Source organism: Anas acuta, chromosome Z (genome assembly GCF_963932015.1).
Source record: "Anas acuta chromosome Z, bAnaAcu1.1, whole genome shotgun sequence".
NCBI classification, from domain to species: domain Eukaryota; kingdom Metazoa; phylum Chordata; class Aves; order Anseriformes; family Anatidae; genus Anas; species Anas acuta.
In genome coordinates this window covers 21,009,264-21,037,199 of record NC_089017.1, presented here as the reverse complement: position 1 = coordinate 21,037,199, position 27,936 = coordinate 21,009,264, and the positions used below count along the sequence as shown (strand labels likewise).

The window sequence follows — 27,936 nt, the reverse complement described above, 5'->3', positions numbered from 1 at the left end:
TTATTTATTTTTCTCAGTTTTACTTACCTTCTGCAAGGCAGAGGTGAATCTTCCTGAGACCATAAACAGAGCAGCTGGGGAAGCTGTCAGTTCTTATGGCTGATAGAAAAGGGTCACACGACAAGGGCTCACTCATATTTTAGCTGTTTCCAACTGCCTTATACTTAAATCCTTCTTAGTAGTAGTAGACTTACAAGACTTAGCATTAATTAAATTAAAACTCATCTGGGAAGCTCAGAAAGAAAGTGGGTAGAAGAAGAAACAGGAACTGTGTGAAACAAAATATAAATCTGGTTGGACCTGCCCAAAGCTTGGGAACTACTCCTGCTTCTGACAGTCTGCTCAGTGTGTTGTGTTTCCTCATGCATTGTCCCATGGAAGAGTTGTCCCTGGAATAGAAATAATATATAATACGCTAAGAAATTAATGGTTAAATTGTTAATTATTCCAGATTAACCTTCCATTGGAAAGTATTTCACTTTTAAAACATTAACTTTAGAGAAATCACCTCAAAATAATAAGTCCTCATCTCATTCTAATGTATGATGTATTGTAATGTATGATTAATGTAAAGCTAAACTGTCATGTCTGTGTTAAAAATTCTTTGTAAATAAAACTATTTTTTAGTGTTGTATTTGTTGTTGTTTATTTACTTATTTATTTTGTATATGGGACAACACTATTTAAAATAAAACTATACAGTGAAGCAGAAACAGGAGGAAGAAAAAAGACAAAGCTGGACACCTTCAGTTCTGTAGATCTCAAATGGAAATTGTCCATTGTTTCATAATCAGTTTCTTTTAGACTTAACACATCTTACTCCCGGTGATTAATCCCCTACAGGATTGCTTATATTCTTGTAATGTTCAGACTCTTTCTCTCTGTAAGGAAAGTTTTAATTTTTGCAGTATTTAACCTGAATGTAGTCCTGTTGCTGGGGAAATGGTGACATTATTTCTCTTATTCAGTCTTATTTGCTTGTATTTTAATTGTTTTAGCTAGAGGCATCTCATTTAATAGTTATATTAAGCTTCAGTGTTTCTGCTAGCAGATGACACAGAAACAATAGGAAATCTTTCTCCCTAGGTACTTTTGCAAAGCTATGCATACAAATTCTACTCACTGAAAAAGGATAAATTAATCTGTATATTACTTATTTTGGAAAGAGAGATGATGGCTGAAACCAAATCATTTAAATACATACAACTATTTTTGGTGTGGTCAATTGTGGTCAGTCTTGTAGCTCACAAAACAACATCTTTTTTTTCTTTTCTTTCTTTCCTTTTTTATTTTATTTTATTTTATTTTTTTCTTTTGTGTGTATTGCAGGTAGCATAGTGTACCTTGGGATGATGGTGGGGGCATTCTTCTGGGGAGGCTTGGCAGACAAGGTGGGAAGGAGACAGTCACTCCTGATATGCATGTCTGTCAATGGATTCTTTGCCTTCCTTTCATCATTTGTCCAGGGGTATGGCTTCTTCCTCTTCTGTCGATTGTTTTCTGGATTTGGGTAAGCTCCTCTGGTTTTGTTCATTTCTACAATTGTGTGTGCTTTTATTAAGTCTTTTATTTGCAAAAGTTCATTATTTAATGCAGGAATATAGCCTGTGTCAGGGGTGAGGAAATTAATCAATGCAGCTACTAAAATTGTAAACAAAAACTAGGAGGAGAAGAAGAATGACCTTAGGAGAAAGATGCAGACGGAAAAGTGTGAAATTGAGATCTGTTCTCATTCTGCAACAGACTTGCTTTGGGAATTTGCTTAACTTGCTTAACTGTGTTATATCAACTGTTTTATATCTCAGCTTCTCTATGTATTGTCTGTTGATTAAGCAGTATAATACTCCCCTCATGGGTGTAAGATTTCAGTAATATTTATAAATTTTCTATTGCCTTTGTGTGTCAAATATTTATAGCACCACTGTAGTCAAGACTGTCAAATTTAAAATTGGGCCTTATATCTTGCCAAATGTTATTGCTCCTTCCATAAGGAGAAGGTTTGTGGCCCTGTGGCTTTACTTGTCTTTTAATTTAAATAACTTCTTACTTGGTGAAAATGTTTAAGATATTGGTCATGGTTCATTAAGTTTGTCATTTTAAACTTAAGCTGAGATTGAGATGCCCAAGCTAATTAACATGACATACCTTAATTGTACCTTTATTACACTCTTGGATAATGAAGAGTTTTGTTCTGGAGTAGTTTAGCACTTCTGGTGTTTACATGATTCAGATCAAAAACTCTCATTTATGATTCCATTGCTGGCCACTTTCATTCTTTAGAATGCTCAATGTGAAACAGCTAGGAAGAGCACAGAACACTGTACGGTAAAACTGTGCATATGAAGTCCATTTTTTGTATGGTTTGTTGGCTCTGGTTTATGTAACCATAGTGCAAAAACATTATCGTATGGTGTTTGCAGTTTCAAAAACCACAAATGGTCTGAAGCAGGGTAGATCTAGACAATGACACCAAAATACAATTGCTATAGCACTAAGTACTGTTAAACTGGTTCAAGAAAGAGCCTAAAAGGGGGAGAGGATTGAGGGAAGGGATGTGGGGCGTCCTCTTGCCAGGAGAGTCTAACACCAAACTTTTAGATGTGACTCTTCTTAGAGTCATGAGGATTCTACTTATTTTAAAAGAATAATAATAATCCCACCCAGCTTCCCTACCTGTTTTTCCTTTTATAGGTCACTATCACTTCTAGATTTTATGTTATGACTACCCAAAGTTCTGCATTTTCATCAAAACCCTGACACTTTTTACAAAGCTGTTTTCACTACAGTAAGATGTTCCTTGTTCCTATATCTCTGTAGCTGATTAAAGGACCTTTGTTCTGAAAAAACAACCTTTGACCTTGTTGAATGACACTTTCACGATCCTTTCAATGTCCAGAAGATTGTTGTATTCCTGCTTAGTCTGCCTAGTTCATGAAGTCAGCACTTGACCTTTGTTGTCCATACTGGACAACTTCTGATAATGAAAAGTCAATTAAATATTAAGAGCTATTCATGAGATACGAAATCATGAGATGTAAGGTGAAGGGATTTTAAACTGCTCTTCTATCTTCTAGAAAATACAAAGATATATATAAATATATGAATAAGCATGAACAATAAAATCAGTATCTGATATAATAATTTATTTATAGAAAATAATATAAAACAGATTATCCTCAGATTCTCTTGTAGACAAAACATACTTACAGAAGTGAACTGATCAGGAAAAACAATCAAACAACAGCAACAGCAGCAAACAGTCCACCTTCTGATCATGTTTTTGCATCTGAAAAACTTGAAACTATTAAAAGTTTTGCATCTCCCCCCTCCTCCCAAGAAGAAGAATTATTTGGAATAAGAACAGTGTAAATAATATTAAGATACTGCTTGGTACAAGGTGTTGAGGGATATGAAAGTCTCAATGGTAAACTTAAGCTGGTGAAAAGACTAAAGAAATGTTGGGTAGTCTGCAACATCATTTCCGTTTGTGGAAAAAATATCATAACTGTGATTCCTCCATTGATTAATCCAAAATCTAAAATCAAAAGGAAATTGAATCCCAAAGTCAGATAAAGGTCTAGCAGGGCTTTTGACATGGTTTCCTACAATGTAGAAACAGCTAGACAGGAAGCTGTGAGCTGTATTCATCATTAGTCAGTGGAGAGAAGGGGAGGAAAGGGGGAAATGTGCTAAAATTATCATCAAAAAGCACCTTGTTAGATCTATCTTTGAAACTGTCAAAGTAAATTTTCTCTAATACCAGATTATGACTCATAATATCACTACTACGTTGAACGGAAAGGGAGCTGTTGCCTATCCAACACTGGCACAGTGAAATACTAATCTCAACTAGAGAATTTTATCTAATGTCTATTACAGAAAGTTATATTTTTTTATTGATTTTATTTTTTGGGGTGGGGGGGAGGGGGAAAGGGGGTGCTTTTAGGTAATTTTAGATAGAGTTTTCCATGTACAACAACTTAGTTTAGAATAACATGCTTAAAAGTACTCTATACTTTTGTATTAGCCCAGCAAATTTCATTTAGGTTGCCTTGAAGTAAACAGAGAGATGATACATTTTCCCAAACTGTATTATACTTATATAGCCCAAATGCTGCTTCTAAAAGTAATCAAAGTTTTCATGTTGTATAAAGGTAACTGAAATAAATATATATCCTGAGGCCAACTACAGTTTAAAAATTATTCAACCAACACTGAAATGATTCTATTACATGAGGGAACTATGAAAGGTTAAACAAACATGTCATAATTTACAAACCAAGCATTATGTCCAGAATATAGAGATTTCTTTTAATTTGCTATAAACACTAGTTTGACCAAATGTCTTCTTAAGATCCACAGAAATATTAGTAAACTTGGCTTAGATGTGGTGAATTTATATAACCGAAAGCCAATAAAAAGCCTGTCATACCCTGTGAGTCTTTCTCAATATTTACTATCATATAGTATATATGTTCCACGAGATGTTAGACTAGACTCACCTTCAGACAGCCTTTTTATCCCTTTCTCAGAAAATCTCTCTGCAAAGCCACCTGCAGTAGTCCTTCTACATTACTGGGATCTAACATATAAAGAACTGGTGTCAATGCAGTAGCATTAAACTCATCATTTAGATCTTGCCAGAATCCCTCACATCTTTGTAGGGACCAACAGTTACCAAAAATTCAGATCTGTAGATGAGATTTCTTGTAACTAGCAATTTTTGAGGTCACCAAGCTGACATTTACTACCATTTTTGCATGTTGTGTGTAGCAGCAAATAACTCCTACATTTATACCATTTATACCGCCCTTCTCTAAATGACCAAGACAGGAAGGACAGCTAGTGGTCTGTATGCATAGCAACTTTCAAAAGATTCCAGCAGAGATATGGGCCATGTGAACACAGCACAGTTGCACAACACTACTATGCAAGCAGTTGCTGTCAAGGACTTCAGATCTTGACCAACAGGCAGCTTTTATAATTATATGCCATTAGTATTCATTATTATGCTGTACTTATCTTTTACCTCTTTACGCTTATTTGCTCTATTTCTTTCTCATGTGTCTTCTTACCCTGAAAGGGTTGTAATCCTTCTGACTTTAATTCCTCTGCAAACTCCAGCTGCCTCCCACCCATGGCTATCCGTAGTTGTACACTGAGAGCTAATGAATAGCTCTGCAGGTGACTGGCTTCAAAGCTGATAGTGTATGCCAAAAAGGCCAATATGTTTCTCAGGCAAGCCAAGGAAACAGTTGGCAAGGTATGAGCTTTCCAAATAGCTTTGATTCCAGGCCTTTCTTCCTCTTCTGTGGTTAAAGGTTGACTGACGTAAACCTGACACAGCTGGGAGAAAAATGGTCTATCTTAAGACTGTGAAGACAAGAGGACAATATTTTAATGGGAAAGGAAGCTTATATGAAAGAGAAAGACTAGAAAAGTGAAACACAGAAATAAGGTAGAGCCTATACAACAGAAAACTCAAAAGAGAAAGTAAAAACTTGAAAAGAGAAATGAAAAAGAGGAAGGAAGAGATCTGCAAAAGACCAAGAATTCATAAACAATCATAGAATTGAACAACCCAGGCTGGAATGGACTTTGAAAGATCATGTCCAACCTTAATGGGAGAAGGGAGATTAGATGAGATGATCTGGCACCCTGCCCGTTCGTATCTTGAAAGCCTCTGATGAAGGGGATTCTATCATACCTCTGGAGAGGTTGTTCCAGTGACTGATTGTTTTCACTGTAACAAATTACTTTCTTACATGAAGATGAAATCTCTTCCAGTGCAGTTTGTACCCATTATCCCTTTTCTTCTCCATGTGGATCCTTGTGAAAAAGATCCTTCCTCTTTGTAGTCACACATTAAGTACTGTCTGCCCTTCAAGTACTGGAGCACTGTGATAAGATCTGCCCTGAGCCTTCTTTTCTTCAGTGTGGAAAAATCTAACTCTTCAGCCTTTCCTCATAAGACAGGTTCTCCAGACCTCTGATTATATTTGTGGCCCTCCTTTGGACACTCTTCAGTCTGTGTCTTTTTGAACTCTGGGAACCAGAACCTGACACAGTGCACCAGGTGTGATCTGACAAATGCTGAGTAGAGTGTGATGATCACACCTGTATCTCTGCTAGTAATGTCCCTGTAGATGCAGAAATGATTCTGTGCTTGCCAGTGCTGGCACATCTGAAAGCAGCTTATCTGGCATACCTAACTGCATAAGTACGACAAGCAAATTCTTTGCAATTATATGCTTGTATTTGACATAAAATTTGACTTGTCTTTTTTTTTTTTTTTTTTAGTAGTGTTGGAAAAATTTGTGGACTTAATTATTTACTCATCAGTTTCCTTCAGAGCTAACAGTATTTTAGAGTTCTGTAAATAATCATACATGAGTCTATCACAGGGAGTCTCACTATTGGTAGCATACAAGTCATGTGTGTACCTAGAAGACAATTTCTCTAGCTTGCATAATCCAATCAGGCACTTGGATTTAAAAATAGGTGGAATGATCAGCAATGCATAGCCTACAGCATGCTGCTGTTTTGTAGGACTTATCCCAGCAGTTTGCAAGGTGAACAAGTTGATCTGGGTACTTGCTTTTGCATATCTTGCCAATCTAGAGGAAGTTCTGGGAGGAAAATAACAAAGATGTTTTTAATCAGACTTTTGGAAGTGAAAGAAGAAACTGTTTAAGAAGAAGAGGAAAAAGTAGATGCAAGTGGACAAAAGAAGGTGGGCTACTTCCAAATCTCATGAGCATAGCAGTGAATCTGTGTTTAGAACTCTGATACTTAACAAATCACCAGTAAAAAACTTGCAAATGTCAACGCACAAACGCAATCTTTACTCTGAGTCTAGATCTCATCCATATTTGTAAAAGAAGAAGACAAGATATTTCAGAACAACATTCTGCCTTGTACAGTTAGTATTCTATATGGTGGTGTGGGTTTTTACATCCCCCCTTCCTTTCCACTCCATTGTGTCTCTTCCTTATATACTTTTGCTTTTCAAGACACTTTGCTTAGTGTATCTGCCAATAAGCAAAGGCTCTCTGAAGCCAGAGGCTCCAGGATGCTTTTTATTTATTTATTTTCCATCTGTCACACTGTGCAGTTACCAAAATCTGTTTTGACAAATCATGGCTTCTAGGGTAGATTTGCAGGGATTTGTTTGTGACAATATAAGTGCAAATATACTGTAGTTTATTTTATTTTATTTTATTTTATTTTATTTTGTAGTTTCATTAAAATTCCGTTCTCCTAGGGTGCATCGTTTAAATCTCTTTTTGATTTTCCTCTCCCAATAAGTTCACAGAACAAATTTGTATAGAAAGTGTACAGAAATACATGTAACACTATAAAAGCGTGGCCTGAGCCCTGGAGGGTAAGAAATAATTGCTGTAAGCCACTTAAACCTTGGGAACTGGAGAGCCTACAGGTTCTATAGCACCACTAAGCTAGTAGGCCTTCTTCATTGCAGCAAAATGAGCTGTGATTCCACCCTCAGCCATGCCTCTCCCACTGTTTCTCATCCTGGGCCTCCAGGACAACCTCTCAGGACAATCTCCCTCATTGTGAGAGAGCAATACCCTGGTGAAACTTTTTAGAGTTTTTACCCATGAGAAGAACACAAGATACAGTCCTCACGTGGGAACTCTATCCGTACACCTAACAAGAAATCACAGAGGTGCGAATCTCTGCAGAACTTGCAGAGAATGTTAGCAACCTTAGCTATGGCAAACATTAATTTTAAAGGTAACTGTTGACTGGCGGTACTTTGTGTAGAGTTGTCTAGAAGGAAATGACAGAACAGCAGTCCCCTAAACAAATTAACTTTTCAATGCAGTGTTTCATTGCAATACCTGAGGATACCTTGAAGTAAACAATATTGCATTGACATGGCACTGATTTCTCCTAGCACTGAAATACCATTTCTGTATTCATCTTTTACTTTCTATATTTGTTTTAATCTGTTCTAAATTCCTTCTTTTTGCTCCCAGTTTGGCAGTCACTGAAACAGCAGCATAAATGCACATTTATCTTTAAAGCTGAGTTAAAAATTTCAACCATGAAAGTCATTACTTCTTTAAAGGATTTAATCTTGTGTATCTGAAGATCTGTTCAAACTTCACAGGTATTTTCTTCAGCAGGAAATTAAAGCCCACAAAGACTTAATCTGTTGTGGAACATTTGACAGTTTGCATTGGTAGTGAAGAGTTAAAGACACTAAAAGATTATTTGAAACCTAGTACTGACAATGATACAAAATTTGAGTTATAATAAATTTTGCAAAACCAAGTTGAAGTTTTTTGTTCAATTCTTTTTAAAAATTATTTATTTATTTTACTCTGTGAAGATCTGTGGATATTTTATGAATGCATAGGCTCTCCCATAAAAAATTTAAGCCCATCATGGGCTTAACAAATCACATGGTGCAAATGAATATAACATATTTTTAATGGTGCAAATGAATATAACATATTTTTAAAATATGCATGAAATAAAATATATTAACAACATACTTGGAATTTTGTCCATTCCTATTTAAGCACTGAAACACTGGAGTTTAAACTTAGAGAAATATCTATTATTCTTTGGGAAAATAGCTAATATTTTCAGTTAAATTGAATGTATTTTGACATTTGTCATTAGATTGCTATGATTACAGGATTTTTGTAGTGGTGAAAGTCAATGCATTGTGTTGGTTTCTGTTTCAGCAGCCAGCACATTGACAATCCATTTGAATCACTGAATAAGTTGAATTGTATATAGAGTTTTCAATGAAATTTTTGACAAAAATTGCATCCAAACCGGTGACAGTTTTCTAAATAGCTCTTCAGTACATCGTGCTATTTGTGAAAAAAACAGTCTTGCTAGGAAAGCTGCTTGTAGTTTGGGTTTTAAAAGACCTTATCCAAACTTTAAATAGTTGTTACTTTCTCCCTTAATGTATGGTGTATATTTCATTTTAGGATTGGTGGAGCTGTGCCAATAGTTTTCTCCTATTTTTCGGAAGTTCTTGCTCGGGAGAAACGAGGTGAACATCTGAGTTGGCTCTGTATGTTTTGGATGATTGGCGGTATCTATGCATCTGCAATGGCTTGGGCAATAATTCCTCATTATGGTAAGAAAAACAACTTGCATTTTTTCATTCTTGTACTGTGAAAGTAAAGCTCTTCAATTAGAGTTTAAACATGGTGCTATATGTCTGTTCTCAAAATGTTAACCCTGATATTGAGAAAAAATGATTCCTTTGTGGGAAGTTAAGTGAACTGATCATACCCTAAATAAAAACATATTAAGAAATTAATATATTAATACAAAAATTACCTAATACCCTTGCTTAGTCAGATTCTATAAATTTACTAGAAACATGGACAAATAGAAGTATGAGTAACCTGGGAGAGTGGAATGTATCCCTGCCTATGATGGGTGTGTGTGTGTGTGAAAAATTAGATGACCTTTAAGGTCTGTTCTAACCCAAACCTTTCTATGATCCTGTAAGTCTATGATTCTATGGTTACTGGTATGTTTTTGAAACTGGAGAAAATAAGTGACATGGATAAATTAAAGAAATTAAAGAGGATAGTTTTTAAAATGTTGAGTATAAAAGTTCTGCAGCTTTTTTGTTTGTTTATTTGAAACAGAAATTAATTGTCAACTATACACTTGAGAAAAAAGTGTAAGGATCATCTTAATGTTTGTGGTGGCACTTCTAAATATAAATACATATTGAATGTTCTTAGTGGATCTTTTTAATGATGTAGGAATACAGAAATCAAATAAAGTGCACATAATAAATACTGTAGGGATGAATGAAGGCAAATAAGACAAAAAGCTTACAGTGATTGAAATTATATGAACATGCAATATATACTGCTTTGCAAAAGAACTCTTTACTGCCCTGACATAGTCAAACATACAGAGATACAGGTTTGAATCAGTCTCCTGGGCTTGTGTTTTGAAGAGTTAAGTGCTCATGGGTTTCCAGGGTGGCTGAGACTGCTCAGTGTTTTTTAAAAATCAGGCTCTGTAAGCACTTGTTGGTGGCATTCTTCAAAACAAATAGAGCAACGTCATGAGTTAGCTAGCATGCAGAGCAGTATTCTTAAGCTAGGCATTGATATTTATTGAAGTTGGATTATGCAAAAGAGGAAAAATTCAGAAGGTTTGCCCAAAGTGATTGGAACATTTAACAGACAGTAAGACCCAGAAATAAATTATAACCATGCACACTAATCAAATATCTAGACTGTAGCATGAAAACTAATTTTAGACTGGACATACAGCCTGAATACAACCTTGCCTTTTGGCTTTGAATTCCTGAAATCAGAGAGGAATCTTTGCTGGCAAGGCATGATGTGGAGATATATATATATTTGATTAGTCGGTTGTTCTAGATGCCTTTTTTTTTCTTTCCTTTATATTTTTATTTTCTTTATATTTCAGGGGAAAATACAAACATTATGACAGATTGATTTGAATAATTTGACCATAGATTTCATAAATAACTCTACAGCCTTTAATGAGGTGCTTTCAAAAATGTCACATGGCAATATATCTCAATGAATAACAATACACAGCTTTACATTAAAGTAGTGACACTGGAGGGAATAATTTTCTTCTTTCTTTAGAAGTGGACAAGTATCAGCAAAAAAAAACAAACCAAAACAAAAAAACATGCTGTGCTGTTTTGGTTTTGTGTGTGTGTGTTCCTGCAAAAGTATCTAGGAAATCACTTCAGACAGAATAACACAAAAAACAACTTTAAAAGACTGTATTCTTCATCTTTAGCAATATAAATCACTCTCCTTGCAGTATATGAAAAAAAATAAAAAAATAAAAAACATAATAGCCAAAGGGAGGGCTAAAAAAGGAAGCTATAAACAACAGACACAATTCTTTCCCACAGGAAAAGAAATAAGCTTACACATGAATTTGGAAAAATTAATCAGAATATATTTATGGGTTTGAATGAGGTCTTTCATAATTATTTTTCCTTTAATTAGACCTCTTCTTTATGTTGTCAAGGTTAAAGTCTGTGTCTTACTGCCTGGTACAAGTGTGGGATTGTTCTGCTCAGGACCAGTCATAAACTGCTTCATTTTCATGATTGCATGCTGAGTTTCCAGGCACTGCCAAGTGTTCCCAGGGCAAATGCTGCTCTGGAACTGGGGAGGATACATTAACACAATACTGTACCCTTCTGCAAACATTCCAGGAGAGGTTAATGCAGGCTCTGGTCATTTCACCATTTGTATCAAGTGCATTCATGAGGACTCCTTTAAGACCATTTTCTCCTTTAGAAATTCTACATGGTTTCCACATGATTATTTTGCCAAAATTACGCAAAGAGGTATCTTTTTCTCCAAACCACTTTCAGTCCTTCTCACCATTCATATCTCCACTGGCCAGGAAGTAAAACATAATTATAAACAAAGCATCCACTTAATTCTAAGGTTCATAGTGCATAGGAAATTCTGATGTCTTCACTTCTCACTTGAGGAGCAAACAAGAGTTTGATTTCCCTAGCTGAACACTGAAATTACTCAAAGACAATAAATGAAGTTGTATCTATTGAAGAGCAATAAGCTGCCATTGAGCATAGTGGAATTATTGTAAATGAATGGAAAAGTACCAGATCAGCGGTATAGAATCATTTTTTATTTTTTTGTTTCCTCTCTCTGTTAACGTACTTTAAAAAGTCCCAGATTTGCAGCTGATACACATTACATGTATCTAGCTCCAAGGCAGGCAGTGAAGCTATACTATTTCACCTGTTGAAGATTTATTCTTATTTATATATATATATATATATATAGTTATTATTATTATTATTGTGAGAAAATGAAGACTACATTCCCTACATGTTACAGTTTATCTGTTTCTATTCAAACAACATGGGAGTGACTGAAGCCTGAGAAGAATCAGGATGATGTAGTGCTGCAGTGACTACATACTGGAAGATTAGTTTTATCTGGAAGGCAAGCAAGTTTCAGAGCTTCTTTAAGTCTATGGCTGTTGGCTTCTGTTTAAAAATTGAAAATGGATGCAGACTTGCTCAGGGTTCTTGAAAGAAGAGTTGAGGTCATAGAGAATCTATTAGAAGAAACATCTGCAGAGAAACACTTCTAATTGCAGCCAATTAACAAAATCCCAGACTAGGCTGCTGCAAATAGATGGCTTTATGCACAACGTAGGTCAGGCTTGATAGGAAGGATAATTACCATGTTATAAACCATTTTGCAAGTGCAACTTTAAATTTAGCATAACGCTTCAAAGTGGATTACTTCCAAGACTGTCAAATGCATCAAATACATTATCACAATGTTTTTTAAAATATTCATTTTCCAAACAATGAAAAATCTTAACAGTGAGAGATCATATTTCAGTGTAAAATCCCAATAGTGATATATTACCCCTTCATTACACTTTTTGTTTCTTCATTCAAGCATAGGAACCAAGGATTCATCCAAGTTTTCCTAGCCAATTTTATCCCGTCATTGAAAAAAAATAATTATATATATATATATAATTATTTTGTAAAAAATAATTATATATATATATATAATTATTTTGTAATATATATATATATTATATGTAATATATATATACATATATATATATATATGTAATTATCAGTTCTCTGAAAAAGTATGTTGCCTACCATACATGATGTTATTTTTTTAAAAAAAAAAAGGTCAGTATTTTGTTGTGTCATATCTCCAAAATAAAACCAGGGGATGTTGGGTAAAGCTTTCAGTTTATTTATGCTGTTAGTTTTGCTATTTTGTGCAGTTTTATGTTTGGCATATATGAGGATCCTTTTCTGACTTTATAAACACCAGAAAAAATCCCTATATTTTTTATTTATTTATTTTTTGCTTAGCAACAGACAACTGTTGACTTCACTGAGTTATAGATCTTATTACTGAATAAGAGAGCAAACACATGACCTAGATTGGAAGGAAGAGAAGTGGAGATGATGGGGTGTCTGACCAGGATGGTGCAGGTATCAAGGTTGCTGCACATAAACAGCAGTTTACATTTCAAGCTCAGGAGCCAAGGGATTATGTGACAGCAATTAGAAGGAAGCAGCAGCATGTATAAATGAGTTGTTTTTTCCTTTTTTTTTTTTTTTTTAATAGCATTTGTAAAATAATGTTATTTGCTTTTGCTGTTTTAAACATCAGCAAAGCTAATCAAATATTCATAATATTTTGAGTACATTTCTAAATTATGGGAAGGGGCCTTCATTAACATTAATTGTTACTAGTTTTTACTTAGTAAAAGCAAGTAAATCTAATTACTAGTTGCATTTTACAGCTTGACAGAAATGTCTACAACCAGTTAGCTAGGAGCTAGATTTGCAAGCATATATGTGCAAGAGCAACAGTATTCACCACCTGATTAATTTGTAAATTCAACCCTCTGTAGTGGAGAACCTGGATTACTCTACTGACTAAGGTCATAAAGTCCTAATAAAAGCAGGATTTGAGACACATGGGATTTTTCATTTGCAGAGTAAACAACTATTAAAATCTCATGCTGGTCTAAGGGCCCAATACCAACATGGGTCTAATTACTGTCATAAGTCCTTAGCCCCAAAAACTCTCTTTACAGTTGTCTTTCTAAATTGTCTTTCTATGTATTTGGGATGAGTTCAGGATATGCTTTCTCACACACTAGCCACTCACTTCTGGTGTTTACCGGGGAGAGAGGAGACAACAATATCAAGCAGTTTTCATGTATGACCTGAGAGAGATATCAGTCAAATTCCAATTAAATTAGTGTAAATTATCCACTAAAAGACTATGAAATTACTCTATTAATAATACAGAATCAAGAAAATAGGAAACAACTTTCTAACACTCGGTGCAAAAACTCAGATATAATTCTTTAGATTATACATTTTATTTAGATCAGTGTCTAAATACCTAACATCTGACCATTAATTTTTCATAAGTAGAATCTTTTTTTTTTTTCTTTTTTCTTTTTTCTTTTTTCTTTTTTTCACTTCACAAGGATCAGCCACTTGTGTTTGTAAGAAAGGTATTTAGCACCATTGTGGAAATACAAATTTGAAGGAGAAAGAAGTGAAACAAGAAATCTAAGAAATAAGAATTTAAGTTCAGAATGTAAGATTTCTTTTCTAATTGTAATGTTTCTCCTTAGGTGTAAGCAGGAAAAAAAAATAAAGTGTTCAGCAAATATTTCCGTTGCATCTGTAAAGAACGGATAACCTGTCCTGTGAATAAAAGGGAATAAGTATCTCTACTCCATTTACTAGATTTTTATTAAATTCAGAGAGCAAATTTTTGCAGAATACTTGATATATATAATCAAGCATATTAAAAATATACAATAAATATAAATGCTATAAGCATAGCAATTTATATATATTATATATAAAGATACATATTTAATTTTTAGAGAATCACTGTTTTACAGTAACATAGATCTAAAAAATGCATACACAGAAGTCTTCAGATTAGGGACTCAAACCTAAGACTTGTAGAACATTGAATTCAGAAGTTTAACTGTAACTTCTATACATAAAATAATTATCTCTCATACTGAAAAAAAAAATGTTTTCTTTTCCTATATTATAAAATACATTTGCTCCTACTTTACTCTGAAGATCTTTGCCTTTTACTTTTCTTCTGTCAATATATTTAAATTAGTTTAAATGGCAGGAACTGGGATTTAGTTTAGATAGGAAAAAAGTTAAGTCTCAAAAGTTAAGTGTAATAAAATTCTAACATCTACTGTCTCATGGCTGGAGACCTGTTGAACATTCATAGCTGTACTGATACTGAAAAGTCTTTTCATGGGCACGGGAGTCCATAAATAGCATTTATTTCAAGTTGAATGTAATTGTTACTATACTGGACACATCTATTTTGTTTTGAGTCAATGGCTTGTGAAGTGGTCTGAAAAATATCTTTGTTCATAGCAAAGATTGTGGAGGTGAAGCAGATCTCCTCACCTGAGGAGATTAACATTACTGACAATTGAAAAGATATTTTATCATCTTTTTGATAGGTGTATTACAGTAACTTCTATAATATTTTCTACTGTCGTACTTGCTTTGTTCTTCTGTCATCCAGGTGGAGTTAAAAATGGTGAGCACACACTTAAAACTACAATAAACACCCCTTATGTATGAAGGTGTTGTGAACAATATTGTAATAAAACAGACTAGAAGGTAGGCAGAGCTGGATGCTACTGCAGTGTGGATGATCTAAAGTCTCAATGTGCAGCTCACAGCATGCACAGCACCAGGCAGTGGTAATGGAAGAATCAACCTGCCAGCATGAAACTAAACTGAGGATATGATGGACTAAAATTATTCATTGGCAATGAAGAAAGAAAATCTTTTGACTCCCTTCTTCAATCTTTCTAGGGGATTAAGCGTTAGTCAGTGACATATGGCAGCAGTGGTATTGGGATAAAAAAACAATTCCAGTGTTATATAGCCCCCATGGAATTATAGGGCATGCAAATGCTTGAATAGCAATAAAAGCAAAAAGATCTTAGTGACCATGCAGGTTCTTGCACTTCTGATGAACAGCCCTGGATCCTTCTGAGAAGTGGCAACTGCAATAATGGATGTGCAGAGATTTCAGTCTAGCCTGCTGGACTCCTCGCTTTAAGAGAAGACAAATGTCAGTGCATGTGGTTCAAATTATACCTATTACCCCTTGTCCTATATCACTAATGACCACTAAGAGTTTGGCTGCATCCTCTTTACATTGTCCCCTCACTTATTTATAGAGATTGATAAGATTCCCTCTTATCAATCTCCTCTTCTCTAGGCTAAACAGGCCTGGCTTGCTTGGTCTCTCCTCAAAAGACAGATTCTCCAATCATCTTCATGGCTCTATGCTGGACCCTCTCTAGAAGTTCTACATCCCTCTTGTACTGGTAAGCCCACAACTGCACAGAGTTTTCCAGATGTGGCATCACCAGAGCTAATTAGAGAAGGAGAATCACCTCTCTTGACCTGCTCTCCACACTTCTGATGCAAGCTAGGATCCCATTGGCCTTCTTGGCTACAAGGGCACAGTGCTGACTCATGGTCAGCCTGCTGTCCACCATGTCTCCCAGGTCCCTCTCTACAGAGCTGCTCAGAAGGTCAGCCCCCAGCCTCTACTGGTGCTTGGAGTTATTCTTCCCTAGGTGCAGGACCCTGCACTGGCACTCATTGAACCTCATGAGGTTCTTCTCTGCCCAGCTCTCCAGCCTGTCCAGATCCCACTGAATGGCCACACAGGCCTCTGGTGTCTCAGCCAATATGCCAAGCTTTGTATCGTCAGCAAACTTGCAGAGGTTGCACTCTGTCCCTTCATCCAAGTCACTGATGAATAAGTTGAAACTCTTCTGTTGTAATATTTATTCCAAGGTGAATTCCAAGATTGTTATACAGTATTGAAATGTTATATGGTATGTACTTTAGATAATATAAGAAAAAACAGAGATGTTCCTTCTTTTCAGCATTTATTTCCAAGGGAATGGAAATGCTGGGGGGATCTTACCAAGCCACCTTTTTTGCTAGGTAACTTGTATGGGCTACATTTTCTTTTTCTTCAAAAATAACCCATGAATTTGGGTATTCTTTGGGTTCATTTCCAATTAAGTATTTGGGAGTATGCCTGGATGAGTACAGCAAATTATTGACTACTTTGAAAAAATTAAAGTTTAACTTCATTGTTACTTGTCTGTACACACACACACAAACACACACACACAAAAAAAAAAAAAAACAAAAAACTGTTATTTGCCACATTGAGATTAATACCTGTAAAACAACTTTGTCTGTTGAAATCTATAAACTTCAATGTGTCAAAGCTAATGATTGTGCTGTAAATAAGTGGCCCTTACTTCATAGATATTGCTGCTTTTCAGATATTTATTGTAGCATTTCTGAATTCCAAAATATGCATTAGATGTGGGTCTGAACATTAGAGAAACAGCTTGGTTTCTCTCATACCTGTTTCATCAGCGTTTTCTTCAGCTCCCAGCATTTTATCAGGAGCAAGTTGCAGAGAACGTTGTAAATGTATTATAAAATCATGGTTTTGTCTTCAACAAAGGATCTTCCAATAAAGGAGGAAGTTTCTTCTTTCACCTTTCCTCTGTTGTAGTCCGCAAAGGGGAACTTGACCATCTCTGATGCAGTGCACCTGTCCAATCAAAAAATAGAATGTACTTGCATGATTTATAACAAAATGAGCCACGCTTGACTGATTTCATATTGCTGCATTACTGCAGTGACTGCAGCCAAAACAGCTAGGGAGAAAAATATACTCTGTAGTCACATCTACAGAGATGATTTACTGTAGTCCATTGTACATCAACATCTGATTAATGTGAACTGGAAATAGGAAAAATAGTTATGTTTGTTCAAAGCTGGAACGTGCTGAAATAGGATGTCATAGCTGATTTAGACATGCAAGAGGTGTACCAGTGATGTCTTCTCTAATCTTGCAGAAGGCAAATAGGAGAAAACATGATTAGCTGCAAAGGGAAAAAGGAATGAATGACTCATAGGTGATAAGACAAAAAGTAATGAGCTGAAATTTCTTTAAAGGAGAGGTAGTATAAAAAACAAAAACAGCTTTCTAGTGGTCTGTTAATAAAGTATCTGACTGAAAGTCCTGTGGAATATTAAAATCTCAGTCACTCTAAGTGTTTAAGAAAAGACTTTAAGAAAGTATCAGTGAAATGTATTCTGACAATATTGTAGGAGCCATCATTTTTTCTAATCTGGCGTAAATGGATACTCTAAATATCCCCCTCAAGGTACCATCCACCCCTGTTTTCATAGGACAATTAAATGGATACTGTTGATCCAGAGGGTATGGAAGAAGGAAAATGAAGAAAACAATGAAAAAAAAAAAAGGAAAGAACCTCAGAAATTAAATGCAATAAAAGAGATTTGTTTATTTATTTACTTACTAATAAAAGAGCAACATTTGATATTCCAACACAAGTAGGGAACTGCCTGTTTACCAAATTTTTTAACTGGTGGCTCCAAAAGAGAAAGAGGATTTTTCTGCTGAATAAATCTTGAATAAACCTCCACTGACTGAAAGATACGTGAAAAAGTCCATCATTTTCTATATTAAAAATCCTGGACACTTAGTTAAAAGAAAAAAAATAATCTTCTCAAACCTTTCCATCTTACTCTACCTTTTCATGATAGGTCAGAACAAAACCAAGCCATAGCAGCAGCTGTTCTGGAAAAAGCTGATACCAAGACTCATTTCTCTGTTATGCAGTAGTTTCTGTTCTTTGCATAGGATCTCTTCTCTGCAGAAGATCTCTGACTTTTATTAGTAGTCTAAAAAAAGAGATGCCAAAGCAGATGGCTTGGAGAATAGGTTCCTGTGTCTTTTCTCAGTAGTAGAAAGTCTGTGAATGCAATAATGCATCTGCAGAATTTTAAATCAATATATATTTTTGTTTGTTTGTTTGTTTGTTTAACTCAGAAAAAAATCCAAATTCTAAAACAAAGAGCATCTCTTCAATTTTACCTTCTTCATACAACTGACTTTGTGATACAAATTCTGTCTTAAGAATCTGTGAATCTATTTCCACCTTAGCCAGTGGAAAACACTTCTGAGTTTTAAAAGATGCTGGAGCTTTGCTAATTTTGAATCTGCATTTGCTATGAGACTGTAATGCTGCACAAATGGAATAGATCAGACATAAAAGCATGTAGTATATAATGCAACATCTGTTGATCTGCTTAGTATTCCACTAGAGTCAAAATGATCCCCAATGTGCTGTACTTCCCCCATACTTAGTGCCTTTCCATTAATTTTGTATCCTGCAGGCTGAAACTATATCTATACTTCTAAAATCTAAGTTAATTAAAGTGGGTACAAGGCAGTTTTAATGTTAACTTGATTTATCAACTCCTACTTATGAATAGCTCTCTGTTTGAAAAAATCCTATGAAATTAGATTATACTAAATGCATATACTGAAAAAAAATCTTAATCTCTGAAAGCAACAAGAATGGCAGAACACTGCAGAATTTGGAACAGCTGCTTATGCAAATCCAGCTAGGAAAGCAAAACAAATCACTTTGTTTATCAGTTTGCTATTTTCTGTGCCCTAATGCAGGGTTTGATACGGTCATTTAAATGTTTATATTCACAAGTGTTAGAAGCTTAAGTAGCTTTTAGCACATCTACTTAATGAGCACTAAGGATTCTCATTAGTGAGCTTCAAATATAACGTAAGCTGGGCTGTTTAGGTTGTCTGTGAAAGAGAAAATTTGTTTATCTGGAGGTTCAGTAAGAAAACTAACAACATGTTTTGTGAGCTGGAAAGTTACAAAGCCTAGTTTCCTAGTAGTTTCTGCCCATGTTTCAGTTAAATTGGTTAGCTCCTTTCTCTCCACTACTCCCCTATATCCTTTACAAGAGATATCACAGAATCACAGAATGGGTTAGGCTGGAAATAACCTATGGGGTTCATCTGGTCGAACGCCCTGTTCAAGCAGGGACACCCAAAGCATGCTGCCCGTGACTATGTTCAGACAGTTTTTAAAGATGTCTAAGGAGATGCTCCACAACCTCTCTGGGCAGCCTGTTCCTGCACTCAGTCATCTGCACAAGTACTTCATCAGTGTTCAGGACAGAACTTCTTGCGTTCCAGTTTGTGCCCATTACCTGGGCACTGGGCACCACTGAAAAGAGCCTGGTTCTATCCTCTTCCACTCTCCCTTCAGATATTTATAGATGTAGATAAGATCCCCCCCCAAGCCTCCTCTTCTCCAGGCTGAACAATCCCATCTCTTCTCCAGGCTGAACAATCCCATCTCTCTCAGCCTCTCCTTATCGGGTAGGTGTTCAAGTTCCTTCAGCATCTTCGTTGCCTTATATTGGACTGACTATTTCCAGTATGGCCATATTGTACTGGGGAGTTGGGGGGTGGGGGGTGGAGAGGGGGAAGGCAGAACTGGACACAGAACTCCAGGCGTGGCCTCACCAATGCTGAATAGAGTTGCAGCTTTCCATGCACTCACCATGTTCACCTCTGTGTTCACCTCTTTGGCTTAGCTGCCCTTAGGAAGGAGGTAGCACCTTTGGGCTCAGGTCAGACTTGTGTTAGTGCCAGAGCTGGTGGTGTGGCAACAGTGCAGTCATGGCATTCAGTGTGTGTGGACTACTGACTTGAGCCTTTTTCTCCCTGCACTGACAGGGTCCGTCCTTGCTGCCTGGCAGCATATTTCATGCAGCATTGGGGAATGCAGTCATTTTTGAGCCTATTTCTTCCTGTCAAATTTAAAGAAAGTAGGTTAATGGCTTTAAACATTTTTGCTGGAAGAACTAGCAGACAGATGAACAAACCTCATCCATTAACATCACTATCTATGCCATAAACATCATTTTCCAAAGAAGCCGTAGTTGCAGTCAGTCATTCTTAAGAAAATAAAACAACAGCATCTTCTCAGCCTAGATTTTGCTAAAACTTATTTCATATAATGAATTGGCCTTGATTACAAATTAAGAAAGATGACTTGAAATTAATGAAACTGCCCTAAAAGTCTGACCAGTAACTATAGTAGTATAGAAAGGTCTATCGTATTAGATGTAATCCTTGCTTTTCCTTTTGCGAAATTAATGAGGTGCTAGCTCTGATAAGATTTCTATTGTTCAATTTATTTATTTTTATATGATAAAGACAAACAGCTTTCGTTGTTGTTTCTGCAAATTGGATGCATAACATATCAGTCTACAACAGAAGAAAAATTCACATAATTTGTACAAATGGGCAAAAGAAGTGATTGTTGGTTTTGCTCTATGATTATTCAGGTTCTTAAATATATTCATTTTGTCTTTAACACAATACAGCAGTACAAATTTGTTCACCATACTTCCTTATTATTTGTCTGGCTCAGAGAACTGTTTGCTCTGATGAGGTTAGTGATTGTCCTTTTAGCAACGGTTCCTTTTCTCTTCAATAATATATTCTGTCTGTGGGTTTTATATGCAACTGGAAGATCATTTTTCAATTTACAGTGAAGTTTCATTTATTAATAATATAATCAACTGCAGAAAGGCATTTCAATTCATTTTCAGGAATTACGTTTATATATTTTTCAAAGAAAAATACTAAATACTGTTTTTGGAAATCACAACTACTTCACTGAAAATAATGCCATCAAGGGGCATTTGTGAATATATGAATACCTGAATAGAGCATCTAATTCTATTCTTTCTGCTCATATTTTTATGGTAGGGATCCATACAAAAATAAGGGAATAAAACCTTCTCTGTTTCCCATATAGCATTTGTGGGAGTCCTAACAAACATGTATTTTTATGTTTTCCAAGTATGCCATCAGAAAATACTACAAAATTATCAAAGAGAAACAGCAAGATTTGGTAGTGAGGACTGTCAGCTCACTACCTCAACTCCTCAGCATTGGTACTGACTGAGGTGAGAAGATTTTTACCTCCCTTGATTCCTCTCTTGTTTTTTGAGTGTGTATTACCTTGTTCCCTTTCTAGAGTACAAGACCTACTTGTTTTGGGGAATTAAATGTTTTCTCCACCATCCAGCTCTTTTGTAAGGTAGTAGTACCATATAAGAAAAAAGACAGGAATCACAGCTAAAGAACTCAAAGTAAGGCTGTTAAATTCCACCCTCACCCTGTCAGGCAGAGAGGAATCTTGTGCATTTCAGTCTGACATAATCTGAAAACATCTGACTTTTTCATGATCTCTGAGAATTCTAGACTTTGTAAGGAAGTCATAGAGTTTTATAAAACAAACAAAAAAAATGCAATACAATGCTCTGATTTTTAATATATTATATTTTCCTTGATTCTGTTGATAACCATATTTTAAATATTTCAGCTGGCTCTCATAGGCAAAAATCTCCTCTTGACTTTGGACATCTGGGCTAGACTATAATTGGACATCATTACTATTTAATTTATGGGGGCAAATAATATTTGTGTAGAAGTATCAGATCAAAGTTTGAAGGTAGGTCTTACATTGTTCATAGTAGGTGCAGAAAGACTCCATGTAGTCAGTAATTAGCTGTTTAATTGGTTGCTGTCAGATTAGAAGAAAATTCCGAAAATGCACATTGGATCGCATTATTAGATGACATAAGTTGCCTCTCTCTTAGTAATAAGACATTGTTCCTTTTTTATTTGTTTGTAATTAAAAAAATAAAAGGTAATAAAACATATATTAAATAGAAAAATAGGAAATGTGAATGACTGCAATCACAGCACTGAAGTGCCCTTGAAAAACAAAGATTTTTCTTGCCAAAACTTCATAGGCAAACAGAATATAATAGGGTTATATTTTGAAAGAGTTTTTTGAATTGTGTGGATGCTGTGTTTTTACACTGCAGCAGAATACAAGAGGTGTAATGCATGTCACTGGTAAATGATCCTTCCCCTCTTCAGAAAATGTTCCAGCCTTTCAATGATTGCTTTGTCTGTAAAAGTTAGACTAGATAAATAAGACCCATTGTCTTTTCATAAACTGCAGTCTTTTATTGTCTTTTTTTTTTTTTTTTTTTTTTTTTTTTTTTTTTCTGATTGTCTTTTGTGATTAATTACTTCTCTTTTCTTGCTCACCATGAGCCCATTGTTTAAATATCCTTAGTCCTGATGCACATAAATCACTGGAAGTCCCAGACCAGGACTGGAGCACATACATTTTAAATTAGCGCCCACATTTAACAGATGCTGTTAACAGCGTCTGCAACAACTTCTCACACTAAATATAATGTTTAACTTAATGACAGTTTTTACAACTCCACAGTAAAGTAACGCCAAGTTTTGAATAATGTTTTTCTCAGTGATTGCACACACCAACCAAAGGCATATTTGAAACATTTTTTTGAGCTTAGAGCTATTGACTGGGTATGGATGGCACTATGCAAAAACATGGAGAGATTATTAGAACTGTTTTACATATTGGCCACCATTGGTCATATTGGTCAAAAAGTCACCATTCAGCTACATTGTCTGTCACAGGCAAAAATCTCAGACTCAGTTCATAGTGATGACTTCACAAGGCATTTAACAATTTTACATTGTCAACTTATAAAACCACATCTTCTGTTGATTTGATTTTACAATACTTACTAGCACTGGCCAAACAGATGTTTCAAACCTCTTATGCAATCCATTTATCAATTATTATTAGGTGTAGCAAAATAAAATAGTGGAAAAATCTAAGTATGTGCTGAAGATTAGAGAGAGGTATCTTAACAAGAAATCAAAAATGAGGTCATACAAACAAAATTTGAAACACTTTCTATTGCCTTTTGATTGAATAGTCTCAGAATGTATAATGAACACCGTATTTTTAAGCTCTGACAGCAGCTTCTTTTAAATGTGCTGACCCCCTTTTCTTTTTAACATTAGTTGAATCTGCTTGATCTGTGGTCTCTGGAAAGCCTGATATGGCCTTTTCTTCTTAGAAAGACAAGATTCTAAGCTACAAGAGAGGTTCAATATTGAAGTTGCCCAGGCTGTTTTCAGAGACATGTGTAGCAGATTTTACCTCTTTGTCTGTTCTGTGGGTTGTAAAGTGCCTGCACAGAGCCACACTCAAGTACACATAGAGGGTTGTAAAGTGAGCAGCTGCACAGAGCCACACTCAAGCAAGGACTTCACAGAACAACGTGAGTACATAAATCTCTGGGGTCACAGAGTCAGTCAGCCAAATAGCCAGATCAATTATGTGCCACAGTGCTTGTAATGAGATTTTTGTTGGTATCAGCACAATATTAACCCTTGGTGGTCCATTCTGTTTTGTCTGCTTTGTTTTGTTTTGTTTAACATCTGCCTAATTAGAGCATCATCTTTCCAGTTACTCAGCCTCCATTCTGATTTGAACCATAAGGTAAATGCAGCGTAACCGTTGACTAGATCTTACTCATATTAGAAAAATATACTTCAATTTTTATATTCTCTGTTTGTCTGGTTGTTAAGCTAAGAAAATTCTTAGATCATTTAGTTTTCTTTCCACATGCTGTCAGCTATAGCTGTGCTTTTCAATAACGGGCAGTTCATAGACAGCTTCTAGGTGATATGCCTGTTAAAATAATTAAGACAAATACATAAAATTAAGACAAATAAATATAGTTATATATAGAACTCTGCACATCCATTTGAAAAATTCATGAAGGTTGCAAACCACTCATCTACTGCATCCCAGCTATATTTTTTATTTTATTTTTTGTCTTGTTTTGTTTTGTTCTTTTGTTGTTGTTGTTGTTGTTTTGTTCTTGTTTTCTTTTTCTTTTATTTTCTTTATTTTTTTACTCCATAGCACTAACAGAACATTGGGAGGATTGCAAACCCCAACACTATGTATGGAAGAATCTTAGATTAAAGCACTCATAGCAAGGATTGGTTTCCACATGACTGAAGAGGGTACCACATGAATGCTACTATCTCTACTTTTAAGTAGATGTAGCTCTACATAAAAGCTTAAATTGAAAGGACATTATCCAAAGCCAATTTAAATACAGAAATCTGATAAAAACAATAATTTACAGGAATGTATAGGAAAATTCAACACTTGTCCTTTTGATTATGTGTCACAGCTCTTTTCATGCTTTCTATCTGAACTGTGAGCAAAATTTGACCTGTGTCTATCTACATTAATTTCTAGTATTTTCAAGCACTTTTCTCTGAATAGGGGAAATAAGTGCACATAAGGGACGTACACGCACATTATAACCTGGAAAATGCATACTTACTTACATAATGATTTCAAGAGATAAATAGTATTTCTCATTTTAAATTTCAGAAACATGCAATTAACAGGTTTTAAGAGAATTACTAGTGATTTGAAAGTTTTAGAAACATCTGATTTACGATCTAAGCAGAAAATTACAGGTTCCCCTAGAATATTTTCAAAACCTAGTTTTATTATCCACAGACTGTAATCAGTGAGTACACATGCTCTTTCCAAGGACCATAATGATATTTGCTTTCAGAATGAAGACTTAACAGAAATTATTCAAGCTTGATTCCTGATAACAGAATCATTGAGTGGGTTGGGTTGGAAGGGACTTTAAATATTTAATAGTTAAATAGTTCCAACCCCCCTGCCATGGGCAGGGACACCTCCCACCAGACCAGATTGCTCAAAACCCCATGCTACGTGGCCTTGAATGCTTAAGCATCCAAAGTCTGGCAGGATGACTCAGGACAGAGCCAACACTATTAGTGGTGACCAAAGTCTAATCACTTCACTTCTGTATAGAAATGCTTTGAGACTGAATAAATTCTAGCCCTATAAGGTGGTTTGTATTCACACTTGTTAAGATGCAAAACAGAGTCTTCCATGATGGTGGCCAGGTAGAGAAATTTACTGCAGTGCAACTTTGGAACGTGTATTTCCATTATTTCTCTGTAATATGGAAAGAGAAAATTCTAAGCAACCAAAGATGAACAAAGAGAAGTAGGGAACTTCAAGGTTCTCTCCACTGCTTAGCTGGGGTATCCTTTTTTCCTTTTCCTGAAGTATCGTCTTGATGGATGGGATGAGATGAGTAACTTAAATTAAGTTATCTATCTAGAAAAGCTCTGTGTGATGATCTCACTTTAGCTGAGAAACTTTCTGGGACCAAACAGATAACATGAAACAACCCTAAATCCCTTTTGAAGGAAGTGCAAATATATCAAGAAACAGTGTGGGCTGTTTTGTGCAAAATTAATGTTTATATTTTTCTTTCTTCTTGCCATAAAACCATAGAATCATAGAGTCATTTAAGTTGGAAAAGACTCAGAAGATCATCAAGTCCAACCATCACCTAATACTACAAAGTTCACCAATAAACTATGTCCTTAAGTGTACAAGTCTTTTAAATACCTCTGTGGATGGTGACACCATCACTTCCCTGGGAAGCCTGTTTCAATGCCTTTGCATGAGGAAATTCTTCCTAACATCTAATCTGAACATCACCTGGTGCAATGCAAGTCCATTTCCTTATCTTATCACTTCTCACTTGAGAAAAGAGACCAACACCCTCCTTGCTGCAACCTTGTAGACAGCACTGAGGTCTCCCCTCAGCCTCCTTTACTTCAGGCTAAACAGCCGCAGTTCCCTCAGCAACTCCTCATTAACTCTTCTTTTCTAGTCCCTTCACCATTTTCATTGCTATTCTCTGAATGCACTCCAGCAACTTGATGTCTTCCCTGTGGTGAGGGGCCCCAGATGAACCGAGTGCTCAAGGTGTGGCCTCACCAGAGCTGAGTACAGAGGGAGGATCACTTCCCTGTTCTTACTGGCCACACAATTTCTGATGTAGGCTAAGATGCCATTGACCTTCCTGGTCCCCTGGGCACACAGCTGGCTCATGTTCAGATGGCTGTTGACCAGCACTATGAGGTCTTTTTCTGCCAGACAACTTTCCAGCCAGTCCTCCCCAAGCATATATCATTCCTTTGGGTTGTTACAACCCAAATTTAGTACCTGGCATTTATTCCCTGTGGAATATCATACTACTGTACGTTGCCCATTGACCTAGGTTATTCAGTCCTTCTGCACAATCTTCTACCTTCAAGTAAGCTAACCTTTCCATGCAACTCAGTGTCATCTGCATACTTACTGACGGTTAACTCAATTCTTTCATCAAGAGCATTGATAAATATGTTAAATAAAACTAGTGCCAATACCGAGCTTTGGAGAATACCACTTGTGACCAGTGAGATTTAATTCCATTGATAATGTTCCTTTGGTCCTGGCCATCCATCCAGATTTTTAACGAGAGAGTCATCCACCTGTCCAAGCTAGAATCAGTCGGTTTCTCCAGGAGAATGCTGTGTGAAACAACACCAAATGCCTTGCTAAAGTCCCAGTAAACAACATCCATAGCCTTTTCCTCATCCAATAAGTGGGACACACTTTCACAGAAGAAGACTCTGTTAGTCAGGCAGGACCTACCTTTCAGAAACCCACTTTGACTGGGCCTGGTCACTTGGTTGTCTTGTATGTGCCATGTGATAGTACTCAAGATTATCTGCTCCATGACATTTTCTGGCATCGACTGTCAGACTGACAGGCCTGGAATTCCCCAGATCTTCTTTCCTGCCCTTCTTATAGCTGGGCACCACATTCACTAGAGACCCAGGAGTACTGATAAATTATTGCAAGTGACTTGCTGAGCAGTTCTGCCAGCTCCTTCAGTACCCTTGGGTAGATCCTACATGGGATAAAGGCCCTGCATCCCATAGCCATGTCTTTCTTTCTGAATTTGGACAGTACAGTCTTCTACCAACCTAAGTATATTTTGGCTCTGATATTTTTCGTCTTGTTTTTGTGCTTCTTCAGTTTTCCTGAGAGTTTCCAGCACTGAGTTAGTATTTAACCTGTGTAAATGCTACTGTTTCTGTTTTATATAGGACAATGTTGAAGCATATAAATAGACATACAAAAACACAATAAAACTCTACAGATTGCCAATAATTTGTCATGTAATTGGATGATGTTAGGAAGAGTGGAGTGTTCGAGATTAACTGAAGTGAGTAAACAAAGTTGTATGTTTCTGTATAAAACAATGTAAGAAGGTCAGAAATCTTCATCTCATGTCAGCTGGTTTGCTATCAGTTAACTCTTACAGCTGCCATTAAATCCAGAATGTTCCCTGTAAAGTACAGTTACTCAAGGTATTTTTTTCCCTCTCTTCAACAAGTTTTTTTTGTTTTGTACAGATAACCATTGAAATCTATTTGTTGCAGCACTGCTTTATATGAAGAAAAGGTTAATTTGTCCATCTCTGAAAAGTGCACAGGAATCCTATTGTTTTCCTACTTTTCTCACTTATTAAGTACAGAAGAGGCAAAACTAATTCCCTTTTCAGAGATGAATTTCTTGTCTTTATTTTTTGCTGTGAGTCACAGCACCTTGATCCACTTGGGACAACGGAAATTTAGATTT

The 27,936-nt window shown here is 35.9% G+C and overlaps 1 protein-coding gene across 3 annotated transcripts in view; it reads left to right on the top strand.

Moving 5' to 3' along the window:
- Positions 1-27,936, top strand: part of SV2C (synaptic vesicle glycoprotein 2C) — a 106,821-nt gene that overhangs the window by 46,392 nt on the left and 32,493 nt on the right. For 2 of the 3 annotated variants that reach the window (XM_068667216.1, XM_068667217.1), the window contains exons 3-4: positions 1,330-1,510; positions 8,973-9,124. In XM_068667216.1, the coding sequence (XP_068523317.1) occupies positions 1,330-1,510; positions 8,973-9,124 (333 nt within the window). The remainder of the gene's footprint in view (positions 1-1,329; positions 1,511-8,972; positions 9,125-27,936) is intronic. The other variant, XM_068667218.1, reaches the window with a different exon arrangement.